The sequence below is a fragment of the Mesoplodon bidens genome (genome assembly GCF_964165515.1).
Source record: "Mesoplodon bidens genome assembly, chromosome: 13".
Lineage (NCBI taxonomy): Eukaryota > Metazoa > Chordata > Mammalia > Artiodactyla > Ziphiidae > Mesoplodon > Mesoplodon bidens.
The window spans coordinates 28,390,251-28,414,929 of NC_138169.1; the positions used below are offsets into that span (position 1 = coordinate 28,390,251).

The following is a 24,679-nucleotide window of genomic DNA, read 5'->3' on the forward strand; positions in this document are numbered from 1 at the left end:
TCGAGATGTTTCCTGTTTCTTAAGGTGGGATTGTATTGCTATAAACTTCCCTCTTAGAACTGCTTTTGCTGCATCCCATAGGTTTTGGGTCGTCGTGTCTCCATTGTCATTTGTTTCTAGGTATTTTTTAATTTCCTCTTTGATTTCTTCAGTGATCACTTCGTTATTAAGTAGTGTATTGTTTAGCCTCCATGTGTTTGTATTTTTTACAGCTCTTTTCCTGTAATTGATATCTAGTCTCATAGCATTGTGGTCAGAAAAGATACTTGACATAATTTCAATTTTCTTAAATTTACCAAGGCTTGATTTGTGACCCAAGATATGATCTATCCTGGCGAATGTTCCATGAGCACTTGAGAAAAATGTGTATTCTGTTGTTTTTGGATGGAATGTCCTATAAATATCAATTAAGTCCATCTTGTTTAATGTATCATTTAAAGCTTGTGTTTCCTTATTTATTTTCATTTTGGATGATCTGTCCATTGGTGAAAGTGGGGTGTTAAAGTCCCCTACTATGATTGTGTTACTGTCGATTTCTCCTTTTATGGCTGTTAGTATTTGCCTTATGTTTTGAGGTGCTCCTATGTTGGGTGCATAAATATTTACAATTGTTATATCTTCTTCTTGGATCGATCCCTTGATCATTATGTAGTGTCCTTCTTTGTCTCTTCTAGTAGTCTTCATTTTAAAGTCTATTTTGTCTGATATGAGAATTGCTACTCCAGCTTTCTTTTGGTTTCCATTTGCATGGAATATCTTTTTCCATCCCCTTACTTTCAGTCTGTATGTGTCTCTAGGTCTGAAGTGGGTCTCTTGTAGACAGCATATATATGGGTCTTGTTTTTGTATCCATTCAGCCAATCTGTGTCTTTTGGTGGGAGCATTTAGTCTATTTACATTTAAGGTAATTATCGATATGTATGTTCCTATTCCCATTTTCTTAATTGTTTTGGGTTCGTTATTGTAGGTCTTTTCCTTCTGTTGTGTTTCTTGCCTAGAGAAATTCCTTTAGCATTTGTTGTAAAGGTGGTTTGGTGGTGCTGAACTCTCTCAGCTTTTGCTTGTCTGTAAACATTTTAATTTCTCCATCAAATCTGAATGAGATCCTTGCTGGGTAGAGTAATCTTGGTTGCAGGTTTTTCTCCTTCATCACTTTAATTATGTCCTGCCACTCACTTCTGGCTTGTAGAGTTTCTGCTGAGAGATCAGCTGTTATCCTGATGGGGATTCCCTTGTGTGTTATTTGTTGTTTTTGCCTTGCTGCTTTTAATATGATTTCTTTGTGTTTAATTTTTGACAGTTTGATTAATATGTGTCTTGGCGTATTTCTCCTTGGATTTATTCTGTATGGGACTCTCTGTGCCTCCTGGACTTGATTAACTATTTCCTTTCCCATATTAGGGAAGTTTTCAACTATAATCTCTTCAAATATTGTCTCAGTCCCTTTCTTTTTCTCTTCTTCTTCTGGAACCCCTATAATTCGAATGTTGGTGCGTTTAATGTTGTCCCAGAGGTCTCTGAGACTGTCCTCTGTTCTTTTCATTCTTTTTTCTTTACTTTGCTCTGCAGCAGTTATTTCCACTATTTTATCTTCCACCTCACTTATCCGTTCTTCTGCCTCAGTTATTCTGCTATTGATCCCATCTAGAGTATTTTTTATTTCATTTATTGTGTTTTTAATCGATGCTTGATTCATCTTTAGTTCTTCTAGGTCCTTGTTAACTGTTTCTTGCATTTTGTCTATTCTATTTCCAAGATTTTGGATCTTGGAAATAGAATCTTGGATCATCTTTACCATCATTATTCTGAATTCTTTTTCAGGTAGACTGCCTATTTCCTCTTCATTTGTTAGGTCTGGTGGGTTTTTATCTTGCTCCTTCTCCTGCTGTGTGTTTTTCTGTCTTCTCGTTTTGCTTATGTTACTGTGTTTGGGGTCTCCTTTTTGCAGGCTGCAGGTTCGTAGTTCCCGTTGTTTTTGGTGTCTGTCCCCAGTGGCTAAGGTTGGTTTAGTGGGTTGTGTAGGCTTCCTGGTGGAGGGGACTAGTGCCTGTGTTCTGGTGGATGAGGCTGGATTTTGTCTTTCTGGTGGGCAGGTCCACGTCTGGTGGTGTGTTTTGGGGTGTCTGCGGACTTTTTATGATTTTAGGCCACCTCTCTGCTAATGGGTGGCGTTGTGTTCCTGTCTTGCTAGTTGTTTGGCATAGGGTGTCCAGCACTGTAGCTTGCTGGTCGTTGAGTGAAGCTGGGTGCTGGTGTTGAGATGGAGATCTCTGGAAGATTTTCACCATTTGATATTATGTGGAGCTGGGAGGTCTCTTGTGGACCAGTGTCCTGAAGTTGGCTCTCCCACCTCAGAGGTACAGCACTGACTCCTGGCTCCTCAATTTGGGATGATTTGTTGTCTATTCATGTATTCCACAGATGCAGGGTACATCAAGTTGATTGTGGAGCTTTAATCCGCTGCTTCTGAGGCTGCTGGGAGAGGTTTCCCTTTCTCTTCTTTGTTCTCACAGCTCCTGGGTCTCAGCTTTGGATTTGGCCCCGCCTCTGCGTGTAGGTCGCTGGAGGGCGTCTGTTCTTCGCTCAGACAGGACAGGGCTAAAGGAGCAGCCTCTTCGGGGACTCTGGCTCACTCAGGCCGGGCGGGAGGGAGGGGCACGGAGTGCGGGGCGAGCCTGTAGTGGCAGAGGCCGGCGTGATGTTGCACCAGCCCGAGGCATGCCGTGCGTTCTCCCAGGGAAGCCGCCCCTGGATCCCGGGACGCCGGCAGTGGTGGGCTGCACAGGCTCCCGGAAGGGCGGTGTGGACAGTGACCTGCGCTCGCACACAGGCTTCTTGGCAGCGGCAGCAGCAGCCCCAGCGTCCCACGCCCGTCACTGGGCTCCGTGCTTTCAGCCGCGACTCGCGCCCGTCTGTGGGCCTCCTTTAAGCAGCGCTCTTAATCCCCTCTCCTCGCGCACCAGGAAACCAAGAGGGAAGAAAAAGTCTCTTGCCTCTTCGGCAGCTCCAGAGTTTTCCCGGACTCCCTCCCGGCTAGCTGTGGCACATTAGCCCCCTTCAGGCTGAGTTCTCGCCGCCAGCCCCAGTCCTCTCCCTGCGCTCTGACCGAAGCCCGAGCCTCAGCTTCCAGCGCTGCCCGCCCCGGCGGGCGAGCAGACAAGCCTCTCGGGCTGGTAAGTGCCGCTTGGCACCGCTCCTCTGTGCGGGAATCTCTCCGCTTTGCCCTACCCAGGTATGTGGGGAGTTTCTTGCCTTTTGGGAGGTCTGGGGTCTTCTGCCAGCGTTCAGTAGGTGTTCTGTAGGAGTTGTTCCACGTGTAGCTGTATTTCTGGTGTATCCGTGGGGAGGAAGGTGATCTCCGCGTCTTACTTTTCTGCCATCTTTCTCTCCTTTCCTTTTATCACTTGTTACTTCCTAGAGATACTGGGAAGCTAAAACCACTGCCCCGGTGTGCCCAGCTCTGATAAATAACAGTCAGCACTCGACAGCTTTCTGAAGGGTGGGTCGATTAGTTAATTCAATCATTCCTGTTGAAGGAATAGGACAAGTCGGTTTCTTTTTTCAAGAACTGACTCTGGAACCTGCCCCTCAACTCTGACACCTGCCCCACGATGCTCCCAGTGCTTCCCAGACTTTCCTGTGCCCCAAGCACCTGGGCTCTTGTTAGGATGCAGCCCTAACATAGCAGGACTAAGTGCACAGAGACCAGTTAGCTTCCCATCTCTGAGAATGAGACCCAGTCAGTGGTAAGGCTCCCCACGTGACCCCCGTATGCAGCCAGGGTCGCACATACCACTAGGAGGTTTGGAAAGGCCACCAGCTCAATCTAACTCCTGGCTACTCTGAGTGTGCCCCCTGCGCAGTGACACCAGCACACCAACACCGGCCTCAGAGATGCGGTGAAGAAGGGCGGGGCAACACAGCTAGAACATTAGGTCGGCCACAGTTATCGTTTCACTACTGCCAGTAGTATGATTATTATTCAGGTGGGCTGACACAGCTGGGACAAGGTCAAATTTGTGAAGAAACAGAGTTCTTGGGAAAACTATGAGTTAAAGGAAGATAAGAAAATAAGAGCTGGGGAGGACCTCCGAGAGGGTGGCTCAGGGCAAGTGTGTGGGGAGCTGACAGAGGGCCGTGTGCATGGCCCACAACTGGGGCAGGAACAGTCACAACAGAGACCACTTACCTGGGCCTGAACTAATGGGGCAGGCACTGCCCTAACTACCCCCAGTTCTCCAGGCTGAACCATTCGTGCTTTCCATTCTTTAGCGCCTACTATCTCAAGGCCCCCTGACGGGCTGGGGGCTTCCCCTCCCGGGGGGCAGAAGAGCTAACCACCTAGGAGAAACCGGCAGTGAGCTGGGAGCCTCGGGAGCCAGGCGGGGCACGCTCTTCACCCCTGGGGGGGCAGTGACACAGCTGAGGAGTGTGGGGACAGGCTCGTCTACATTTTGGACTGTGAGCTGCGTGCCCCTCCTCAGGTTCTTTCTGTCCCACCCTCTCTTCCTTCTCTTCTTCCCTCTTCCTCTCGGAGCTGCTTTACGAGCTGCCTTCCATGGCCTCACAGGCAACTCTCTCGGCAGCTGCGTCCCAGGGCTGCAGCTCCTGGGATGGACAGCTGAGGCACGAGCCCTAGGGAGGACTGGAGGAGGGGTTTCCGGTTGGGCTGGCCGGCTGAGGAGGGCCTAGAGAGCTGGGCTCCGCGTACTCTTCTGAAACAGCCATCTCACTCGTCTTCCGGGGCCCTGACCACTCCAGGGGACCTTCCCCAGCTGGCCCCCAGGAGGGGGGTCCCCTGTTACACATGCCCAGCTCCTCAAGCCCTCATTCTCCTGTGAGAGCTGCACATGACCACATTCACTGTCAAACCAGCAAGGGGAGCAGGAACAACACGTGACTGTCAGGAGCAGAGCTCCAGCCGGCGGGGAGGAAGAGCCCCACGCTCTCTCCCCAGCAACCCGAGCTGCCCGCTATACACGACTGGAAAACCTGCCAACTTTTAGGATTCACAGAGCCAGAGAATACAGGCCCTTCTTGTAATTTTCCTACCATCCTTCCTTTAAAAAAAAAACAAAACTCTTTTTACATAAAACTGTTTTCCCTGGACTCCACGAGGTCCTTCAACTTCACGGCCCCCATTCTATAAATAAGGAGGCAGAGGCCCAGAAGCATTAGTGGCTTTCTGGGATGTTAAGTGAATCAGACAAAGAACCAGGATCCAAATTCAAAAGCCCCGTGGCTCAGGCCCTGGCTCTGGGCACCAGCCAGACTGAGTGGTTCCCTGCGAAGGGAGCAAATCAGACCCGGGGGGAGAACATCCACGTGGAAGAGTGACACGGGGCTTCTCCATGAGTCCTTTACAGGAGAAGGTCAGCGCTCAGAGTCGCCGCCCCACTACCGTCAAGAGCGAGTCTCAGGACGAAAACTAACGACGCGGAGGGAGAGGTTACTATTCCCTCCCAGTCTTCCCAGCTCTGGACAGAAAGACACCCCAACACACTGCTCTGCAAGGGATGGATTTTCTTCAAGGAACGGCGGCTTGCCGGATACTATGTGTGCCCTACAACTCAACAAAGCAGAATCGTAAAATGTCTGATGCTCTTTCAAATTCCTCTCTACAGAAAAGAACACGCCATAGTTTTGCCAAAATCAGTCACCACGGCAGCCTGAGCCCCTTGCCGCTGTGTGGGCTTCAGTTCCTAAATGTAGACATATATTCATTTCATACAGTTGTTTGGTATCTTATTACCTATCGACTAAGAGATGAAATAAAGTTTTCAGTTAAGTGTGGCGGATTCTCACCTGTGAAAGCATTTGTGGCCTGAAAGCCAGCTTCCTGCATACTGCTCCCCGGCAGGCCTGTGTTCCAACTTGTCGGCTGTCCTGTCACCAGGAACATCCAGGAGGCCTCAGGTCACCTCCATCTCAGCTTGCAGGAGGCCATCACTCTGCCTGTCCGGTTTCTGGTAGCATTGGACACCAACCTGCCCTGCTCCCAGCCTCTGAGAGCAGGTGGTAGCTGGGACGGCACCCAGTCCAGCAGTGTGCACGCTCGGGGCACCAGTCACATCAGCCGTCCAGCCAGAGAGTGGAGGCCATGGTGGGCCCAGGAGCGAGGAAGCTGTCCCACGGACACCAGCCTACCCACCTCAGAGGAAGGACCCCCCCAGCCGCCTGGCAGCCAGCATTCTCCAGGGGTCTCACTTGCTCCGGGGGGTTCAGGAGGGTCTGATCTGCAGCTCTCTATGCTTCGCCTCTCCCCTTGCTGAAATTAAAAAGAAAGAGATCATTTTCCTGAGGACCTGTAGAACATGAAACTCAGTAGACCCACAGAGGCCAAAAAAGACAAAGAAGAAGCCCCCAGAGCCGTGCCCATGACCACACTGTGTGGGAAGTGGGGCACGTATAGCACTTCTCCTGCTGCTTGAGAAGGGGTGGGGGGCCGGGGGGACTCCTACACCCAGAACAAGATGGGGCCAGCTGCTCCAAGCCGTTCTAGGAACAGTTACAAAGGTCACACGCATTCAAATGTCCTCCCCAGGCTACCCTAGGCCACAGACACATGAAGGAGAAATCCATTTCCTAAGCAGTTTCCTGAGGTTTTACAAGTGGGATCTGAGGTTCATGCCCACTGCTGTCAGCACGCCAGAAAGAACTTGGGTTGAGCTGTTTCACAAAGTGACTCTTGGGACTTCCCTGGTGGTCCAGTGGCTAACACTCCAGGCTCCCAATGCAGGGGGCCCGGGTTCGATCCCTGGTCAGGGAACTAGATCCCACATGCTGCAACTAAAGATCTTGCATGACCCAACTAAGACCCGGTGCAGCCAAATACATAAATTAAAAAATATTTTTTAAGTGACTCTTAAGTGGGAAGAAAAGGTCAGTGATAATTTTTTTTAAAAGAATAGGAAGGAAAAGCAAATTTAATCTATCAATATAAACTGTTCCATATATATTACATATCCCATAATAATAAAAGCATTTTACAAATACTCATATATTTTAATGTTGTTATACTAGCAACATTAACTACAAGAATGTTAGGAGTCCAAAGGACCAGACTTTTTTTTTTCTGGCTGCATTGGGTCTTCATTGCTGTGCGTGGGCTTTCTCTAGCTGCGGCAAGTGGGGGCTACTCTTCATTGTGGTGCGCGGGCTTCTCATTGCAGTGGCTTCTCTTGTTGTGGAGCACGGGCTCTAGGCGCGTGGGCTTCAGTAGTTGTGGCACGTGGGCTTCAGTAGTTGTGGCACGTGGGTTCAGTAGTTGTGGCTTGTGGGATCTAGAGCACAGGCTCAGTAGTTGTGGCGCATAGGCTCAGTTGCTCCGTGGCATGTGGAATCTTCATGCACCAGGGAGCGAACCCGTGTCTCCTGCATTGGCAGACGGATTCTTAACCACTGCACCAGCCCAAGGACCAGGCTTTTGGGTTTTTTAAATTTTATTTATTTTTATTTATTTATTTTTAACATCTTTATTGTAGTATAATTGCTTTAAAATGGTGTGTTAGTTTCTGCTGTATAACAAAGTGAATCAGCTATACATATACATACATCCCCATATCTCCTCACTCTTGCGTCTCCTTCCCACCCTCCCTATCCTACCCCTCTAGGTGGACACAAAGCACCGAGCTGATCTCCCTGTGTTATGCAGCTGCTTTCCACTAGCTATCTATTTTACATTTGGCAGTGTATATATGTCCACGCCACTCTCTCACTTCGTCCCAGCTTACCCTTCCCCCTCCCCGTGTCCTCAAGTCCATTCTCTACGTAGGACCAGACTTTTAAAATAGAATCCCAAATATGAATCTCTGGTATTAGAGAAAAGGAACCTTTTCCATTATTATCACTTCATCTTAAACAATTTATAGCTCATTTTTAGAAAATGTAACTTTATTCCTCTTTTTCACCATCAAACTAGAGAAAAGAAAAAAATTTAAGAAAACAGCACATAACAGAAAGGAACCCTCTGTTAAAGCCCTCTTACTGTAAACATAAGGTAATAAAGTAAAACATCACTAATTCAGACTAACTGGAAGGAAGCCCTAGTGTATTAAGGAAGCACCTTAATTACATAGAGAAAGAAATTAAACTGCATTGCCTTCATGTACTTGCAGTAACAATCTCAGTTAATAAAGTGCAGCCCGTAGGAGTCCTCAAGTTTAATGAATAGGTAAAAAATTTAATTAAAAATCATTTATGTAAATGGTGGTTCTGAAGTGCTTGAAAATGTGAGAAAAATGTTTGTTCTCTGAATTTAAACATTCCATATCAAATGACCAGTACAGACAGTTATCAATGTCCCAAGGTCCTACACCAACATCCAGAGTAAAGGACCATGTGCACTGTAGTTATCTACTTTAGGGAATGGAATTGCCAGTTAAAAATAAAAGCCCACCTGCCCTAAAACCTTGATTATCTTTACTCTTTCTATGATGCTTTCAATGCACAGAAATACTAGACTGTATTTGTTCTCTTTTCCTGAACTCAAAGACAAACTAAAGTGTGGTGATGTTTTTGTTGTTTTATTGAGGGGTTTTGCTTAATTATCTTGTTCCATTGCAAAAGGCGTGCTCCCACAATTTTTTAAAAAACCAAGCTATACATTTCAAAAGGCTATAGGAAAGATTGAGGCTGATGTGGATAGAAATAGAAGAAACAACAAACTCTTCTTTTTTTTCTCTTACTGTCTCTGTCACACTCACCGATACTTAACTTTACTTCTAAAAGAGAGGGAAGACGGCAGGTGTGTAACAGCTCCCCCTGAGGTCTTGGGCACGGTCCTGGCCTGGATGTTTAGAGCATGACATGTGTGGTTCCCAACACAGGCTGAAGGGCCAAAATTTATTTTAACGTGCATATTCTTACATACATTTGGAGTCTCCTTAATATGCAATTTTCAAGTGAAAGTGAACCTGTAACTGCCATAAAATGTTTTCTTCCTCACCACTAACAACACAGATAAGATACCTTTTCTAGAAACACACAAAAAAGAGGAGTGGGGGTTTTCCTGTTGGCGCAGTGGTTGAGAGTCCGCCTGCCAATGCGGGGGACACGGGTTCATGCCCCGGTCCGGGAAGATCCCACATGCCGCGGAGCGGCTGGGCCCGTGAGCCATGGCCGCTGAGCCTGCGCGTCCGGAGCCTGTGCTCCACAACGGGAGAGGCCACAGCAGTGAGAGGCCCGCGTACCGCAAAAAAAAAAAAAAAAAAAAAAGAGGAGTGGGTCCCCAGAACCTGGAGTCTGTTCTGTTCAGCGAGGGACCGACCAAAGGGAACAGGGTCAGGCAGCCATGCTCAGGAGGAAAGTACAGATGACCCAGCAGGCTGGAGAACAGGTGGGTAATTGGGACCCAGAATTGGCAGAAGTACCACACATCGGCTTTCACAGCTCGGCAGCCAACCAAGAATCAGGAAAAAGGTGCAGAAGCTGAACACATCGCTGTCCTGCCTGCCTCCCACCCTCGAGGGCCCTGCTTACCTTCTAGTCTCAGATGTGGCACCTCGCCCACCCCGGCACTAAATGCAGAGCCCGGTAACCTGGCTCGCTGGCCCTGGCCGCAGCTGTGGCTACATGCAGGGGTGCTGATCGCTCAGCACCATCTCTCCGCTGAGCTGTAAGCCCCACGGGGACGTTTCCCTCGAGCACCTAAGGCACTGCCTGGTGCCCAGTGGACATCAGTAGGACGAGTCTACTGAACGATGGATGGGTGGACCAAGGCTGCTGGTGTTTGGACGAGGCACACAGAGAGGCTCGGCAGACCCTGCAAACCAACCCGCTGCCCCGAGCCATGCTGATGGATGCCATCCCCGGGCTGAGAGGCTGTTCACACCTCTGGCTCTGAGCCTCTGAACTGGCAAGGCTTTTGCTACCACCCCACTAGTCAAGGTGACACAAGGATAACGAGCAATGACTCCCCTGCACTCACACTTCACAGCAAAGTACCCAGCACAGGCCCATGGAGGTAACTGCTCTAATCCTCTCAAGCCACAGAGAAAACTCCAGCCCCACAGAGGTTACATGACTTAGCCCCAAGCTAGCGCTCAGGAGTTGGGACTAACGCCTGGTCTCTTGCCCTCCAGCCACTGTTATTCCCATGCTACTTCTGAATCTCAGGTAGTTTCCTAAACCGAAGTGCCTTAACGCTGGTAATGCTCAAATCAGGAAAATCTAGGAGGGAAAAGAGGAAAAATAAAGAAAGAGGCAACTTACCCAGGATGCAAGGTCACAGAGTAACCCTGAACCCATTCAAGAGCCCCTCTACAGCGAGCACACTACCACCATCCTGCCATGGACATATGGACATACACACGCACACACATGTTCTACTTACACTGGGAAGATGGGCAGGACTAACCAGGAAATAAATTAATTCAATACTGCACTTGAAACATGTCATTAAGTCCCTCCCATAATGGAGCAACAGTTACTAAGGAAATAGAGCACACAAAAGGGAAAAACACCCCCACAACAAGGGACATTCTTAAAAACATGAACGCCCACGAAACCTAACCAAATAAGTTGTGGAATACGTTTGCTTTACCACTTGTTCACAAAAACTCATGTGACACACAGCCTCTCTAGAATCACTGGGGAGTGAAAAGAACTGCATTCCACAGATGACACCTATCATGAAAGTTCAGTGCAGAAAGACTCACGATTCAGGAAACACAGGGTCACACGCTGGGCACAGAGGCCAACTCAACAGAGAAGTCAAACAACCTTTTCTCAAAATCTAGTAACACTAGTATAAGTATAGTGCATAAAGAATCAATACTGTGGGCTTCCCTGGTGGCACAGTGGTTGAGAGTCCGCCTGCTGATGCAGGGGACACGGGTTCGTGCCCCAGTCTGGGAAGATCCCACATGCCGCGGAGCGGCTGGGCCCATGAGCCATGGCCGCTGAGCCTGCGCGTCCGGAGCCTGTGCTCTGCGACAGGAGAGGCCACAACAGTGAGAGGCCCGCGTACCACAAAAAAAAAAAAAAAAAATCAATACCGCAGTTTCATTTCTGATTTCCTCGCACCATGGACAGACTGCCTCGCTGGTACCTTGGTTACCTAGGTGATGGCCACCTGGGTGATGGCCAGACTGAGCAGCCTCAGGCTCCAGGCCGCAGAGGTCCCACCTGTCTGAGGACGGGCACTGCTCCACCCTCGGAGGAAGGAGCATGGAGAGGTGAAGGGATGGTCCCAACCCCGACAAAACCATGACACTGTTGCAAAACTCAGAAAACAGGAATAAATAGGTTGAGAGTGTGCCACACTGCTTACTGGAAAAAACTCAACTACTGGCTTGTTCATCTAAGGTCAAAGTGGCAACGGACTCTGAGCGAGACAGAGGTGAGGAAAAGTGGGACAAGAAACCTGAGGGTCTGCTTCTGGCCCGAGCTTGGAGCCCTCCGCCCCATGGATAGACACACAGACCTGGGAAGTGCCGGTCAGTCTAGGTATTCCTCACGGCAGCCAGTGGCCCTGCCCTGCCCTGGGCCAGGCTCAGCCAGGCTACCACATCCTCATGCACCATGAGGGGTGAGAGCTCGAGGTCCCTTCTGATCTGAGCAGGCCTCAGTGATCATGTCTCCAGTCAAGGGAGACGGGACAGATGTGCATGAAAAGGACACTGTGAACCAGCACAGAAAATCTGCACAGAAACCAAGTCTGAGAACAACTCAGACAAAGGGCCATCTGCACAGCAGTACAGATCCTTCTCACTGCTCTTAATTTCTGTAATTTGGGGTGTATGACAATTGCAGCTTTTATAACACGACCTCAAAGCCATCGAGCCCTGGGCAGCTCAATGGGCTCCAGGTACTCAGGTCACCACTTCAGGAAGCAAGTACAAAATCTAAAACCCTCTTCAAATATGCACACAAGATGCAAACAGGGAAGGTAGCAATTCTATTAGACCATCCTTTAAAATGTCACCTCAAAAATCCGACACTTGATAAAACCTGAAGAATCTACAGTCTGAGCTCTACCCAAACCAAGCTGGAGAACATTTCCCCCAGATAATTAAGTAGAAAAACTGCCCCTAATAAACAGTACAGGTACCACTACCTCCTCACACTATCTATGGGCAGGGGAGGCCATGGGGTTGCCATTCATTTTATGGAGGAGGAGACAGTGGCCCAGGGAGGAGAGGGAATACACTGCAGGATGAGGGCAAAGCTGGACCAGAACCAGGTGTCAGTCTGGGCCCAAGCTCCAGGCTCTCCCGTAGATGCAAACTGGTCAAAGGAAGAAGCTGAGAAAGGCGCACAGGGCACACATGGACCCCTGCCTGTGGGGCTCAGGGGATCCTGAGATGATCCCCACTTTCCCAAGCCCAGATCGGGCCATGCCCACGACACCAACACACCCCAAAGAGAAGGCGCAGAAGGGCCAGGGCCTTGGGGCAGGGGCAGAGTCAGAGTCCTCGGGCGGACGTGCACTGACCGAAGGTCCCCTGACCTAGTCTGAGCACGTCACAGTCACCCCGACAGTGGATGCCAGCTGAGCAGAGGTCACTCCTCCCAGCCTGGTGTGAGGGACACAGGCCGGCTCTGCACTTAGCACTCTCCTCCACCCCAATTTTCTTCAGATAAAACCAGCTTACAATGGGCATGGCAGGCCAAGAAAAGGGGGCACTGCAGGGGTAACGAGTGTGAACAGCAAGGGAAGGGGGCTGAGAGCAGAAGGGAACGTGGGCCCACAGTTCCACCCTCCCTGCACATGCTCCTGCACCCCCGTCACCCATCAGGGCTGCTGGGCCAGCACCTGCACCCCGGTGCCTTGCCCGTGACCTCCTCCCTGCTCTCTGGCCTAAAGAACACCACACAAGCTGCATCTTCTCATTCAGCTGCTTGTGGGGTCACTACTCTAGCACGGCACTATTTGAGGTGCCTGCACCCTCCTATCTCTGTCTATGGAGGTACTTCTAATGGAAACCTTTTCTTGCTAATCTTTGCATCCACAGCACTGTCCATGGGGACTAGCATACAGCAAGTACCCAATAAATGCTGGTTATACTGCACTGAATCACACCTGAGCTTCGGCTGGGTCACCCCCTTGTCACTCTACTCTCTCTGCCCTGCCTCAGCTGCACGAAGCACCAAGGGCCTGGGACCCAAGGAGGCTGCTGGCCACAGGGCATGCACACCGGGAGGGTGCTCCTTGTTGGAGGGTTAGGCTGGGCGTGTGGAGCACTGGCAAGGCCAACCCTCCACCACTTAAAACACACTGGAAGGAGAGCTTTCCATGCAAACAGGCCAGAGGACAAAAGGCCAGACTCAGGCTGGCCGCCTTGGGTGCACCTCATTCTAGGCCACATGCAACTCTGGCAGTTACTTAACCCTGAGCCTCAACTTCCTCATCTGTAGAGTGGAAGCAACAATGACACTCATAGAATTATTGTGAATTATTGTGCATTTAATGAGGGGCCATGTACAAAACACTGGTCTCCAATCAATGTTAAACAGTGCACCTGGGCAGATGCCTGATGCGGGGCTGGAGAGCATGGCCCGCCCTCCCTCCTCCAGCTCCATCCCACCCAGCCAGATACGACAGAGCGTTCGACCTCATATTTCCTCACATGATTTGTCTTGATATTTTTTAAGTTCTTGGTAGATAAAAATCTAAGCTCACAAACACCCTACGTCAGCTAAAGTTAATAAAAGAAAGAAAAGGGAGGGCTTCCCTGGTGGCGCAGTGGTTGAGAGTCCGCCTGCCGATGCAGGGGACACGGGTTCATGCTCCGGTCCGGGAGGATCCCACATGCCGCGGAGCGGCTGGGCCCGTGAGCCATGGCCGCTGAGCCTGCACATCTGGAGCCTGTGCTCCGCAATGGGAGAGGCCACAGCTGTGAGAGGCCCGCGTACCGCAAAAAAAAAAAAAAAAAAAAGAAAGAAAGAAAAGGGAAAGGATACAAAAGTAAAGAAAATGTGTAGGTGAGGTATTTGGTATGAAATGTGGTAGAATAACGTTTTGTTATTATTATTTAGTTAAACAAATAACAAAAAAAAAACTCGTCTTTAAAAGGAAAAAGAGTCTCGATATTCAATTTTTCTTCATGTTTACATATTGAAATATCAAATTTTAAAAACAGCAATAGATGGTAATAAATAAATTTGACCCAGGTTTTACATCTCCTTACTAGAAAATAACCATGCAGGGTCCAATCTGCTTTTCTTCTGTCCTTCACCCTGTTTGGTTTGTACCTTTGTAAAGTGCTGACTTTTTAAGTCCTTTTACGTATATTTCTGAAGCTTTCCCAAGGCCTCAAGAATGAAATTCTGCACAGAGAGGACATCCCACCAAGTGCCGTCTGCATGACAGGAGGTGTTGGAACAGGGCCACTGGCACCTGAAAAGCTAATATAATGACCAACAATGAAACAGCCGATACTCCTATAGAAACGAACCATCTGCACAACGCCAGGCGCTCACGTTAGCAAATGTTTCCTAAGTGTCCCTTGTGCACGAAGCCCCAGACCAGCTCCACATCTGCTTTCTAATCAAACACACAGCGGATACCTAAACGTTCATCAAGTAGCTTTGCCTTGTATGCTCATATTCATTTTCTGAAAAATATATTTCTCTAGGAAAAAGAAAACTTTCCACATTATATTACAATTCAATAACCTGTTTGAGGTGGGTGGCAGTGGACTAAACACTGCAATAAAATTCTTCTTAGATGTTTCCAAAGAAAAGTCCACATGGTCTGGGACAGACATGGGAGAAGGGAGATGCGTGATGTGAGCCCTGACAGGCACCTGCCCACACCGGGGCCCACGAGGCTCCGACCAGAGGCCAATTTAACACAGGTGCACTGTAGGTCACACACACAGGGCTGCTTAGTGACCGGTGCCCTGGCAGAGAGATAATGAAACCGAGAAGGAGCCCGCTTAGCTCTGCAGAGAGGAGGTGGGCAGAGAGCTCATAGACACGGACCCACCCACACCTCTCAGGACCTGCACTTCCTTCCACTCAACCACCCCGCTGCCTTTCTCGTTTAAGGGAAGCAGAAGCAGCAGCACACGCCACGTGTCCACCATCCCAGGAGGAGGAAGACCCTGTGACTGCCCCAGACAGACCACAGGTTCACAGAGAACTCAAAGATCATCTCTGGACCAGCCTCTCAAGACGACGTGGAATTCAACCCAGAAAGCCACCACGGGAGCCACGCCAAATTCTGGAAGCAGAACTCATTTAGCCCAGTCAGCACTGGTGGAACAACTCAGTCTGATCACAGAAGCCCAAGGACACATTTCAGCAGACATCCAAGGATACAACACAAAATGGTACAGTCTGAGGTTGGCCCCTGGAGCTGATGTCACCACAGCAGCTGGCCCGAGAGTGTGACACAGGGGCTCTGGGTGGCACTGGAGCACAAGAGCGAGCTCCCCCTCTGGGAAAGGCCCCAGCACACTAAGCCACAGACGAGCGGTGCCCAACTCCACAGCCGTTAGGGAAACACTGAGAGAGTTTCCCGGCCTCCTGGAAGGCTGGATGGGGCAGGGCCATGACAGTGCACCTGTCCTGAAAAGCAGCTGCTGAAGGGGCAGAGAATTCAGGGGAGAGCTTGAGTGTTATTTGACTAATGGAACTACACAACCCAACCCCGTGTGTCTGGAGGCCTCCAGCCAAGCAGACAGGGCTCATCAGACCAGTTTCCGCTGCCTTGGTAACAAAGGCCCATGCGTGTGCTCGTCACAGCAGAAGCAAACAGGTGTTATTCATGAGGGAGGCACCACCGCGGGTACCATGTGTCCTACCAAGCGTCCCCCGTGGGGGAGACGTACCTCCTGTAACACAGGACTGGCCCTCCTGACACGGTGTCCCGCAGCACCTGGGCCTGTGTGTTTGCAGTCCGCTGAGTTTCCGCAGCTTCAGAGCACGTACCACCGCTACAGAAACCACCCCACCCTGAACAGTGCACCAAGCCCATGTCAGTGTTCCTGACACTGAGTGAAGCTGTCTGTTTAACGTGTCCACCATCAGATCTGGACAAGAGGGATCCTATGAAACCACCCAAGAAAACCACGGGGCTCCGGCAGCAGGAGGAAATTTTAAGCACCAAGTTTGGAGCCTGACATCACTGTTCCTGTTCCCATCACTCCCCACACTTGGCCAGTGTCTGATGGTGTTGCAGGACTAAGTACTCCGCGGCCCCGTCAGCCTGACCGGCAACTTTCTCCCCTTTGAAAAGAGCATCTTCTTTCAGTTCTTCCTTTCCCTCTAAAACCAGCCCTTATTTATTCCCTTCCCCTCTGGAGCCAACGAGTAGGAACTGACCCATTCCCTCCTGCTCTGCAGTGGGCCCTCAGGAGCCCCTGGCAGTGGTGGGGAGGAGGGGGGGCAACAGGAGGCCTCACCACAATCACAGCAGCACCTCCCGTCTCCTGGCCCCCACTCTGCCCTCTAACAGTGAGGAGGAGGATGTGATCGTGCTCCTCACAGAAGGGCAAGCTTTTACTGCTTTTCACCCAAACACTCTCTCCAAGCCAGCGTTCCCCCTAATGTCCCTAGAGGAAACATGCAATCATCAAAACTAAATTTTGCCTGTTTTGACTGAATCCATTGATAAATACATTTGAAATAGGAAAATAACCGTAAGTAAATACACAAGACTAATGTCAAAGAGCAAGGAGCTGCCTGTTTATTTGGGCTGGGGTCAGAGGCCACGACAGAGAGAGAATGAGGGTCGGGGCTGACAAACTCTGACACAGCCGCTCACTCCACAGAGGTGCTGTGCTCAGAGGAGTAAGCACAGCTTTGGGGTCAAACAGACGGGGCTCAGAATGACCATTCTGCTGAGCAGCCTGCCACCCTACCTGGGCAGGCTACACAGCCTCTCTGAGCCTCAGTCTCCTCATCTGTCAAGTGGGACATTAATGTAGCTGTAAGGCAGTGGTGCTGAGAAAATACACGACAGCATGGACACAGCCTCAGAACACCCAACAGGCCCTCAAAACACAGCAAAGGGAGGAACGGGGAGCAGGGAAGAAGGGCAGGGGCAACACTGCCCTGGCTGGCAGACCCTTGGGAGCCGTGTAGATGGTGTGGTCAGTCGACTGGGCTGTAAGCGGGTGGGGTCCACTGAATGCCACTCCATGGATGACCACTCAGAGTTAAAATCTAGGGCCTGCTAGATTGGAATTTAATATTCTCATCTTCAAACAATTATTTAAATAGGTTGCCATCAGGTACGCTCCTTTTTCCTTACCACAGGCCAAGACTTCCATCTGACTTGGCCCTGCTGTTCACCCCACGAGGCCCTCATCTCCACCCCAACACACGAGCCAGGCAATATTCACCAACCATAGGGATTCCACACATCAGAGAAATTACCACTATTGAAATGACTCATCTGTTCACTTCCTCTGAATAAAAACATGTTGTTATGTTCAACAGAACAATACAAGAAATAATAGCTAAGGGTGACACTTCAGTAACTTAAACCAACAACTAGAAATGGTGGCCTGGGAGAAAAGGAAGTGACTGGCACCTTCAAGGGTGCTCTATGAGCCCTGTCTTTCCCCTCCCCAACACACCGTCCCCAGGTGAGTGTCAGCCACACTCAACCACACAGGCCCTGAGCCCAGAGGTACACTTGGGCAGAAGAGGGTTGTGTGTGAGGACGAGGCTGCTGTTGAGACTGAAAAGCAGTCTAGCTATTCCACTATCATCCCTTTCCCTTCTGGTTCCCATGGTAACAAACAGACCTCAGATCCCCAAAACAGAGTAAAGATAGCACCATGCCCAGTTTCCCTGCAATCTGTTTCCATAGGAACTGGAAGAGAAGGGGATGGAGGCTGGGTAGCTGGAGTGCCTGTAAATCTGTGTTCCCATCAGGTGAGCTGCACATGGTGGCTGGCACGCTGGTCCAGTGGCCTGCAGGCCTCCAGGGCTCTTCAGGAGTGACATGTCCACTCAAGGATGGAGGCCCAGAGAAAGGGAAGTTCACAGCAGGCTAGACGTGAGTCCCTCCCAACACACACTCAGGTGATTCACCCTTTCTCTCAAAGGGCCCTCACCAGCCAGGGGTGATCCATTTCAGACCAGCAGTTCCACATCCAGCTGGGTCACCCCAGACCTAGTGAATCAATCTCTCAGGGGGCTAGGACTAGGATTCTGTAGTTTTTAACCAGCTCCAAAGGTGATTCTGATGCTCAGCCGTCTGGGAAACCAATGACCTGGACCTGAGCTTCCTGAAGTTTAAGGCAGTCATGCAACCCAAGGGGACCCTGGTGAAATGCTGATTCTGGGTCCGCAGGTCTGCATTTCGAACCAGCTCCCAGAGGATGCTGATGCTGCTGGTCCTTGGACCACATCTGAGTAGCCAGGATCTAGACTCCAGTGAGTCTGGCTCTAGAACCTTCTCACAGACCCAAGAGAGAGACTCAAGCCATTCCCATGGGGCAGCCTATTCCCATCTTCAGCCATCAGTCCACCTGGGCTGGGCCGCAAAGGCCAACAGCTCTGGGGTCAGGGCCTACAGAGGAGTTGAGCCATGCTTCATATTACCCTCCCTCTGCCTGTTTTCTCAGCCTCCAGAGACAATCCTGTGTGGATAAGAAGGTAACAGAATAGTCAAAATTTATGTACAATCATCAGGGAAAACGTGATTGCCTCCTCCAAATCTGATTCCTCGAAGAAAGGTAAAAGCAAATTCTGCATAGTTGAGGATTAAACTAGTGGTGGAAAATGTGTAAATAGTTAGAATATTTATAAATATAGATGTATTATCAAAGAAGAATGGAAGTGTTCACATATCTTAAAAGAAATGAAAATTTTGAAAAACTCTACAATTATTATAAAGTAGCTCAGCTAGCCTTAAAATCCCTATTCTGAAAAAAAAAGGACAGAATAAATAAGCCAGACTTCACTTTTCAGCTAAAAGTATGCAGAGTAATCAAAAGTAACATTTATTTCAATATTAAACCCACAAAATAGTTTTAAACCACATAAAATACCAGTGTGTTACTCAAAAGCAAGTTACTGATTTTCTGTAATATTTTAAGAAATCTCCATTTTGCTTATGTATAAAAAGGGAGTTTTAGTTTGTTTCATTTAATACATTTTATATCTTCTTCTTCAAAAAGCATAACATAGGGACTTCCCTGTAGGTCTAGTGGTTAAGACTCTGTACTCCCAGTGTAGGGGGCACAAGTTTGATCCCTGGTCGGGGAACTAAGATTCTGCATGCTGCACAGCGTGGCCAAGAAAGAAAAGCATAACATATACCAATCTTTGAAAATTAAAATATGAACACAGAATCCAACTATAAATCACTGAATTATGTTGTAGCTTACTTAAAAAATAATCTTCCAATTCTAAACATGTAAAAGGGAAAAAATCAGTTCTTTGATTAGTCAGCACACAAGCAACAAAGAGAGCTCAGCGTCTGCACAGCCCTGTAACTGCGGGCAGCCAAAGAAAACTTCACACACACAGTCTGTGACACACATTTTCATTCCCATGAGGCAAAAATATACATATATTTATTTATACATGCATGTATAATGTCACACATAAACTTTAAAATAAACATGAGTTAGTTTCGAGACTCAGTTGTTTTTAGTAAAGTTCCCAAAGCACATGAAGCCAGTGTGACAAAAAGCACATGAAGCCAGTGTGACAAGTGCTGTGATGAGAAAATGAAGTCAGAAATAGGGATTTCTGCATTTGCTTAAAAGACAATAAACACTCCCCCCCCACAAAACCACGGGTGACACAGCCACGGCAGAGGACACCGCCGGAGTGTGGGCTATCAAGTGCGCCATTAAAAAGGATAAGAACAGCTAGGAATAAACGCAGAGACATGCCCACACCCTGCTTCCTGAACCCTGGGAGTCCAAGACACTGGCCGGAGAATCCGCGGTGGTGTTCACTGGGTCCGTGAGTTTATTCCCTATTGACATGAAGAAGCAATACTTCCTGTGAATGGCCGGACTGCAGCTGGTCTGCAGGGCCCGCAGTCTCTGTCCCTACACCCAACACTGTCCTCACAGTGCAGACCACACAGCACAAGCTCGACGCGTCACTGGGAGGCTCACTTCATTCAGACGAGCAGCGGCCAGGCCGTGGCCTCTGAGACCTAGACGGCACACTGCCTCTTTGGGGGGAATGTCTCATTCGACTTCCTCATCACAGCTTCAGGGACGGGGAGGGTGGGGGAGGCTGCTGGATCTGTCTCAGATCCGGTTCCCATCGCCCCAGGAGCCCCTGGGCTCTCAGGAGCCCAAGTGTCCCCGCGCTTCCCTGGGACCCCAGCCCTGCGCGGTCTCTACTGACGAACATCTGATGGTCTGCCGTGTTCTGTGCTCTTCATTTATCACATCTCCTTCACAGATTCTAACAGTCTCAAGGCCAAGGCTTTTTTATTTGCATTTTCCCTCCAAATTTAGCCTAGTATTCAGCAAAAGATACTGCTGACAAATTCTCCCTTCTTCTCAAAGGGTAGGTAAAAATACGGCTAAACAGAAAAAAACATCACCACCTTTTATGTTGACCCCCATGCACCTGCAGCAGAGGATGATGGCAGGTCTACCCCATGAAGGCCCTGAGGCTACTGCTCGTGGAAACACCCCCTGAGTTCAACAACACATACGTAGACGGGGAACTGCATGGTGAACTAAACTGATTTCATACACTGGAACAAAACTGTGGGATCTGGGAATAGGAAATGCTCTAAGATACCATCCAGTTCAACTCATCGTCCCATGTAAGTAGAAATTACAGCTCAGATATCACAAGTCATGCAGAGCTGAGTCTAGAACGGAATATAAAATTGGGCTAAATCTAATGCCCTTTAAACATAACACAGGCATATCTCATTTTATTGCATGTTGCTTTATTGTGCTTTTGCAGATACTGTACTTTTTACAAATGGAAGGTTTGTGGCAACCCTGCATCAAGCAAGTCTATTGGCACCATTTTTCCAACAGCATCTGCTCACTTCGTGTCTATGTCACATTTTGGTAATTCTTGCAATATTTCACTCTTTTTCATTATTGTTATATTTGTTGCAGTGATCTGTGATCTTTGATATTACTATTACAATTGTTTTGGGGCGCCACGAACCACGCCCATGTAAGATGGCAAACTTAACTGGTAACTGCTGTGTGTGTTCTGACTGCTCCACTGTTCCCCCATCCCTCTCTTCGGGTCTAATTCCTGAGACACAACAGAATTAGAATTAGGTCAATGAGTAACCCTACAATGGCCACTAAGCATTCAAGTAAAAGGAAGAGTCACACATCTCTCATTTCAAATCAAAAGCTAGACATGGGCTTCCCTGGTGGTGCAGTGGTTGAGAGTCCGCCTGCCAATGCAGGGGACACGGGTTCGTGCCCCGGTCTGGGAAGATTCCGCATGCCGCGGAGCGGCTAGGCCCGTGAGCCATGGCCGCTGAGCCTGCGCGTCCGGAGCCTGTGCTCCGCAACGGGAGAGGCCACAACGGTGAGAGGCCCGCGTACCGCAAAAGAAAAAAAAAAAAAAAAAGGCTAGACATGATTAATTAAGCTAAGTGAGGGAGGCATGGCGAAAGCCAAGAGAGCCCAAAAGCTAGCCTCCTACACCAAACAATTAGCCAAGCTATGAATGCAAAAGTAAAACTCCTAAAGGAAATTAGAAGTGCTACTGCAGGGAACACAGGAATGATAAGAAAGCAAAACAGCCTTACTATTGATATGGAGAAAGTTTTAGGGGTCTGGATGAAAGACCAAACCAGCCACAACATTCCCCTCAGCCAAAGCCTAATCCAGAACAAGCCCCTAACTTTCTTCAATTCTATGAAGGCTGAAAGGTAAGGAAGCTGCAGAAGATAAATTTGAAGCCAGCAGAGGCTGGTTCATGAGGTTTAAGGAAAGAAGCCGTCTCCATGACGTAAAAGTGCAAGGTGAAGCAGCAAGTGCTGATATAGAAGATGCCACAAGCTATCCAGAAGATCTAGCTAAGATCATTAATGAAGATGCTACACTAAACAACAGATTTTCAATGTAGATGAAACAGGCTTCTATTGGAAAAAGGTACCATCCAGGACTTCCATAGCTAGAGAGGAAAAGTCACTGCCTGGCTTCAAAGCTTTGAAAGACAGGCTGACTCTTGCTAGGAGCTAATGCAGCTGGTGACTTTAAGTTAAAGCCAATGCTCATTTACCATTCTGAAAATTCTAGGGTGCTCAAGAATTATGTTAAATCTACTCTGCCTATGCTCTAGAAATGGAACAACAAAGCCTGGATGACAGCAAATCTGTTTATAACATGGTTTACATAATATTTTAAGCCAGTTGTTGAAAAAACAGTTCCTTTCAAAATATTACTGCTCATTGACAATGCACCTGGTTACCTAAGAGCTCCGATGGAGACGGACAAGGAGATTGTTTTCACGCCTGCTAACACAACACGCATTCTGCAATCCATGGATCAAGGAGTCATTTCGACTTTCAAGTCTTGTTATTTAAGAAATTCAGGGAGGATGAGAGGGAGACACAAGAGGGAGGAGATATGGAGATGTATGTATATGTATAGCTGATTCACCTTGTTATAAAGCAGAAACTAACACACCATTGTAAAGCAATTATACTCCAATAAAGATGTTAAAAAATTTTTTAAATCAAAATCAAATCAAATATAAATGATAAAAAAAGATTCAGTTCATAAGACTATAGCTGCCATTGACAGTGATTCCTCTGATGGATCTAGGCATAGTCAATTGAAACCCTCTGGAAAGGATTCACCATTCTAGATGTCATTAAGAACACTCATGATTCACGGGAAGAGGTCAAAATATCAATGTTAACAGGAGTTTGGAAGGAGTTGATTCCAACCCTCATAGATGACTTTGAGGGGTTCAAACCTTCAGCAGAGGAAGTAACTGCAGATGTGGTAGAAACAGCAAAAGAACTAGAATTAGAAGTGGAGCCTGACAATGTGACTCAATTGCTTCAATCTCATGATAAAACTTGAACAGATGAGGAGTTACTTCTTATGGATAATCAAAGAAACTGGTTTCTTGAAATATAATCTACTCCTGGTGAAGATGCTGTGAAGACTGTCAAAATGACAATAAAGGATTTAGAAAACTCCGTAAGCTTAGTTGATATAGCAGCAGCAGGGTTTGAGAGGACTGAATCCAATTTTGAAAGAAATTCTACTGTGGGTTAAATGCTGTCAAATAGCACTGCATGCTACAAGGAAATCGTTCCTGAAAGGAAGAGTCAATCAATGCAGCAAACTTCATTGCTGTCTTATTTTAAGAAATAGCTGCAGCCACCCCAACCTTGAACACCACTTCCCTGATCAGTCAGCAGCCAGCAACATTGAGGGAAGACCCTCCACCAGCAAAAAGATTATGACTCACTGAAGGCTCAGATAATGATTAGCATTTTTTAGCAATAAAGTATTTTTAAATTAAGTTATATATCTTGTTTTTTTAGACATAAAGCTACTACACACTTAATAGACTACAGTCTAGTGTAAATATAACTTTTATATGCACTGCGAAACCAAAATATTCATGCAACTTGCTTTATTGTGATATTCACTTAATTGTGGTCGCCTAGAACCAAACTTGCAATATCTCCAAGGTATGCCTGTATAGAAATTCCTGATGTCTTAAGGAATCCTATAACGAATCTCCCCTTATAAATAAAAACATATGCTTGCAGCAACATGGATGCAACTAGAGATTATCATACTAAGTGAAGCAAGTCAGAAAGAGAAAGATAAACACCATATGATATCACTTATATGTGAAATCTAAAATATGACACAAATGAACTTATCTATGAAACAGAAACAGATTCATGGACATAGAGAACAGACTTGTGGTTGCCAAGGGGGAGGGGGTTGGAGGAGGGATGGAGTGGGAGGCTGGAAATAGCAGATGCAAACTAGTATATATAGAACAGATAAATAACAAGGTCCTACTGTAGAGCATGGAGAACTATATTCAATATCCTATGATAAACCATAATGGAAAAGAATATTAAAAAAAGAATGTATACATATGTATAACTGAATCACTTTGCTGTGCACCAAAAATTAACACAACACTGTATATCAACTATACTTCAATTTAAAAATTTTTTTAAATTAAAAATTAAGGGACTTCTCTGATGGCATAGTAGTTAAGAATCCGCCTGCCAATGCAGGGGACATGGGTTCGGGCCCTGGTCTGGGAAGATCCCACATGCCGTGGAGCAACTAAGCCCGTGTGCCACAACTACTGAGCCTGTGCTCTAGAGCCCACAAGCCACAACTACTGAGCCCGCGTGCCACAGCTACTGAAGCCTGCAAGCCTAGAGCCTGTGCTCCACAACAAGAGAAGCCACCGCAATCAGAAGCCCACGCACCACAAAGAAGAGTAGCCCCTGCTCGCTGCAACTAGAGAAAGCCCGCGCACAGCAATGAAGACCCAACACAGCCAAAAATAAATAAATAAATAAATAAATAAATTTTTAAAATTCATACTTTATTAAAAAAATTTTTAAATAAAATAAAATAAAAACATATGCATTGGTAAAAAGATGTCTGTTCCCTGATTAAGCAGTTCCTTGAATCTAGGTTCTGACAGACTAGGTCTGCCTACTGGAAGGCACAGTGTTTCCACAGGGGATTAGGACAGTCCGCAGCAAAGCAGAGGAGACGACATCAAGTTGTGGCTTGGGGTCCAGCAGCAGCAGGGATGGAATGCT

At 47.9% G+C, this 24,679-nt stretch overlaps 1 protein-coding gene across 1 annotated transcript in view; it reads right to left on the reverse strand.

Annotated features, from left to right (window-relative positions):
- Positions 1 to 24,679, reverse strand: part of LDLRAD4 (low density lipoprotein receptor class A domain containing 4) — a 302,983-nt gene that overhangs the window by 154,587 nt on the left and 123,717 nt on the right. Inside the window, 1 exon segment of the mRNA XM_081252967.1 lies at positions 5,806 to 6,268. Within this exon segment, the coding sequence (XP_081109093.1) occupies positions 5,806 to 5,902 (97 nt within the window). The 5' untranslated portion in view covers positions 5,903 to 6,268.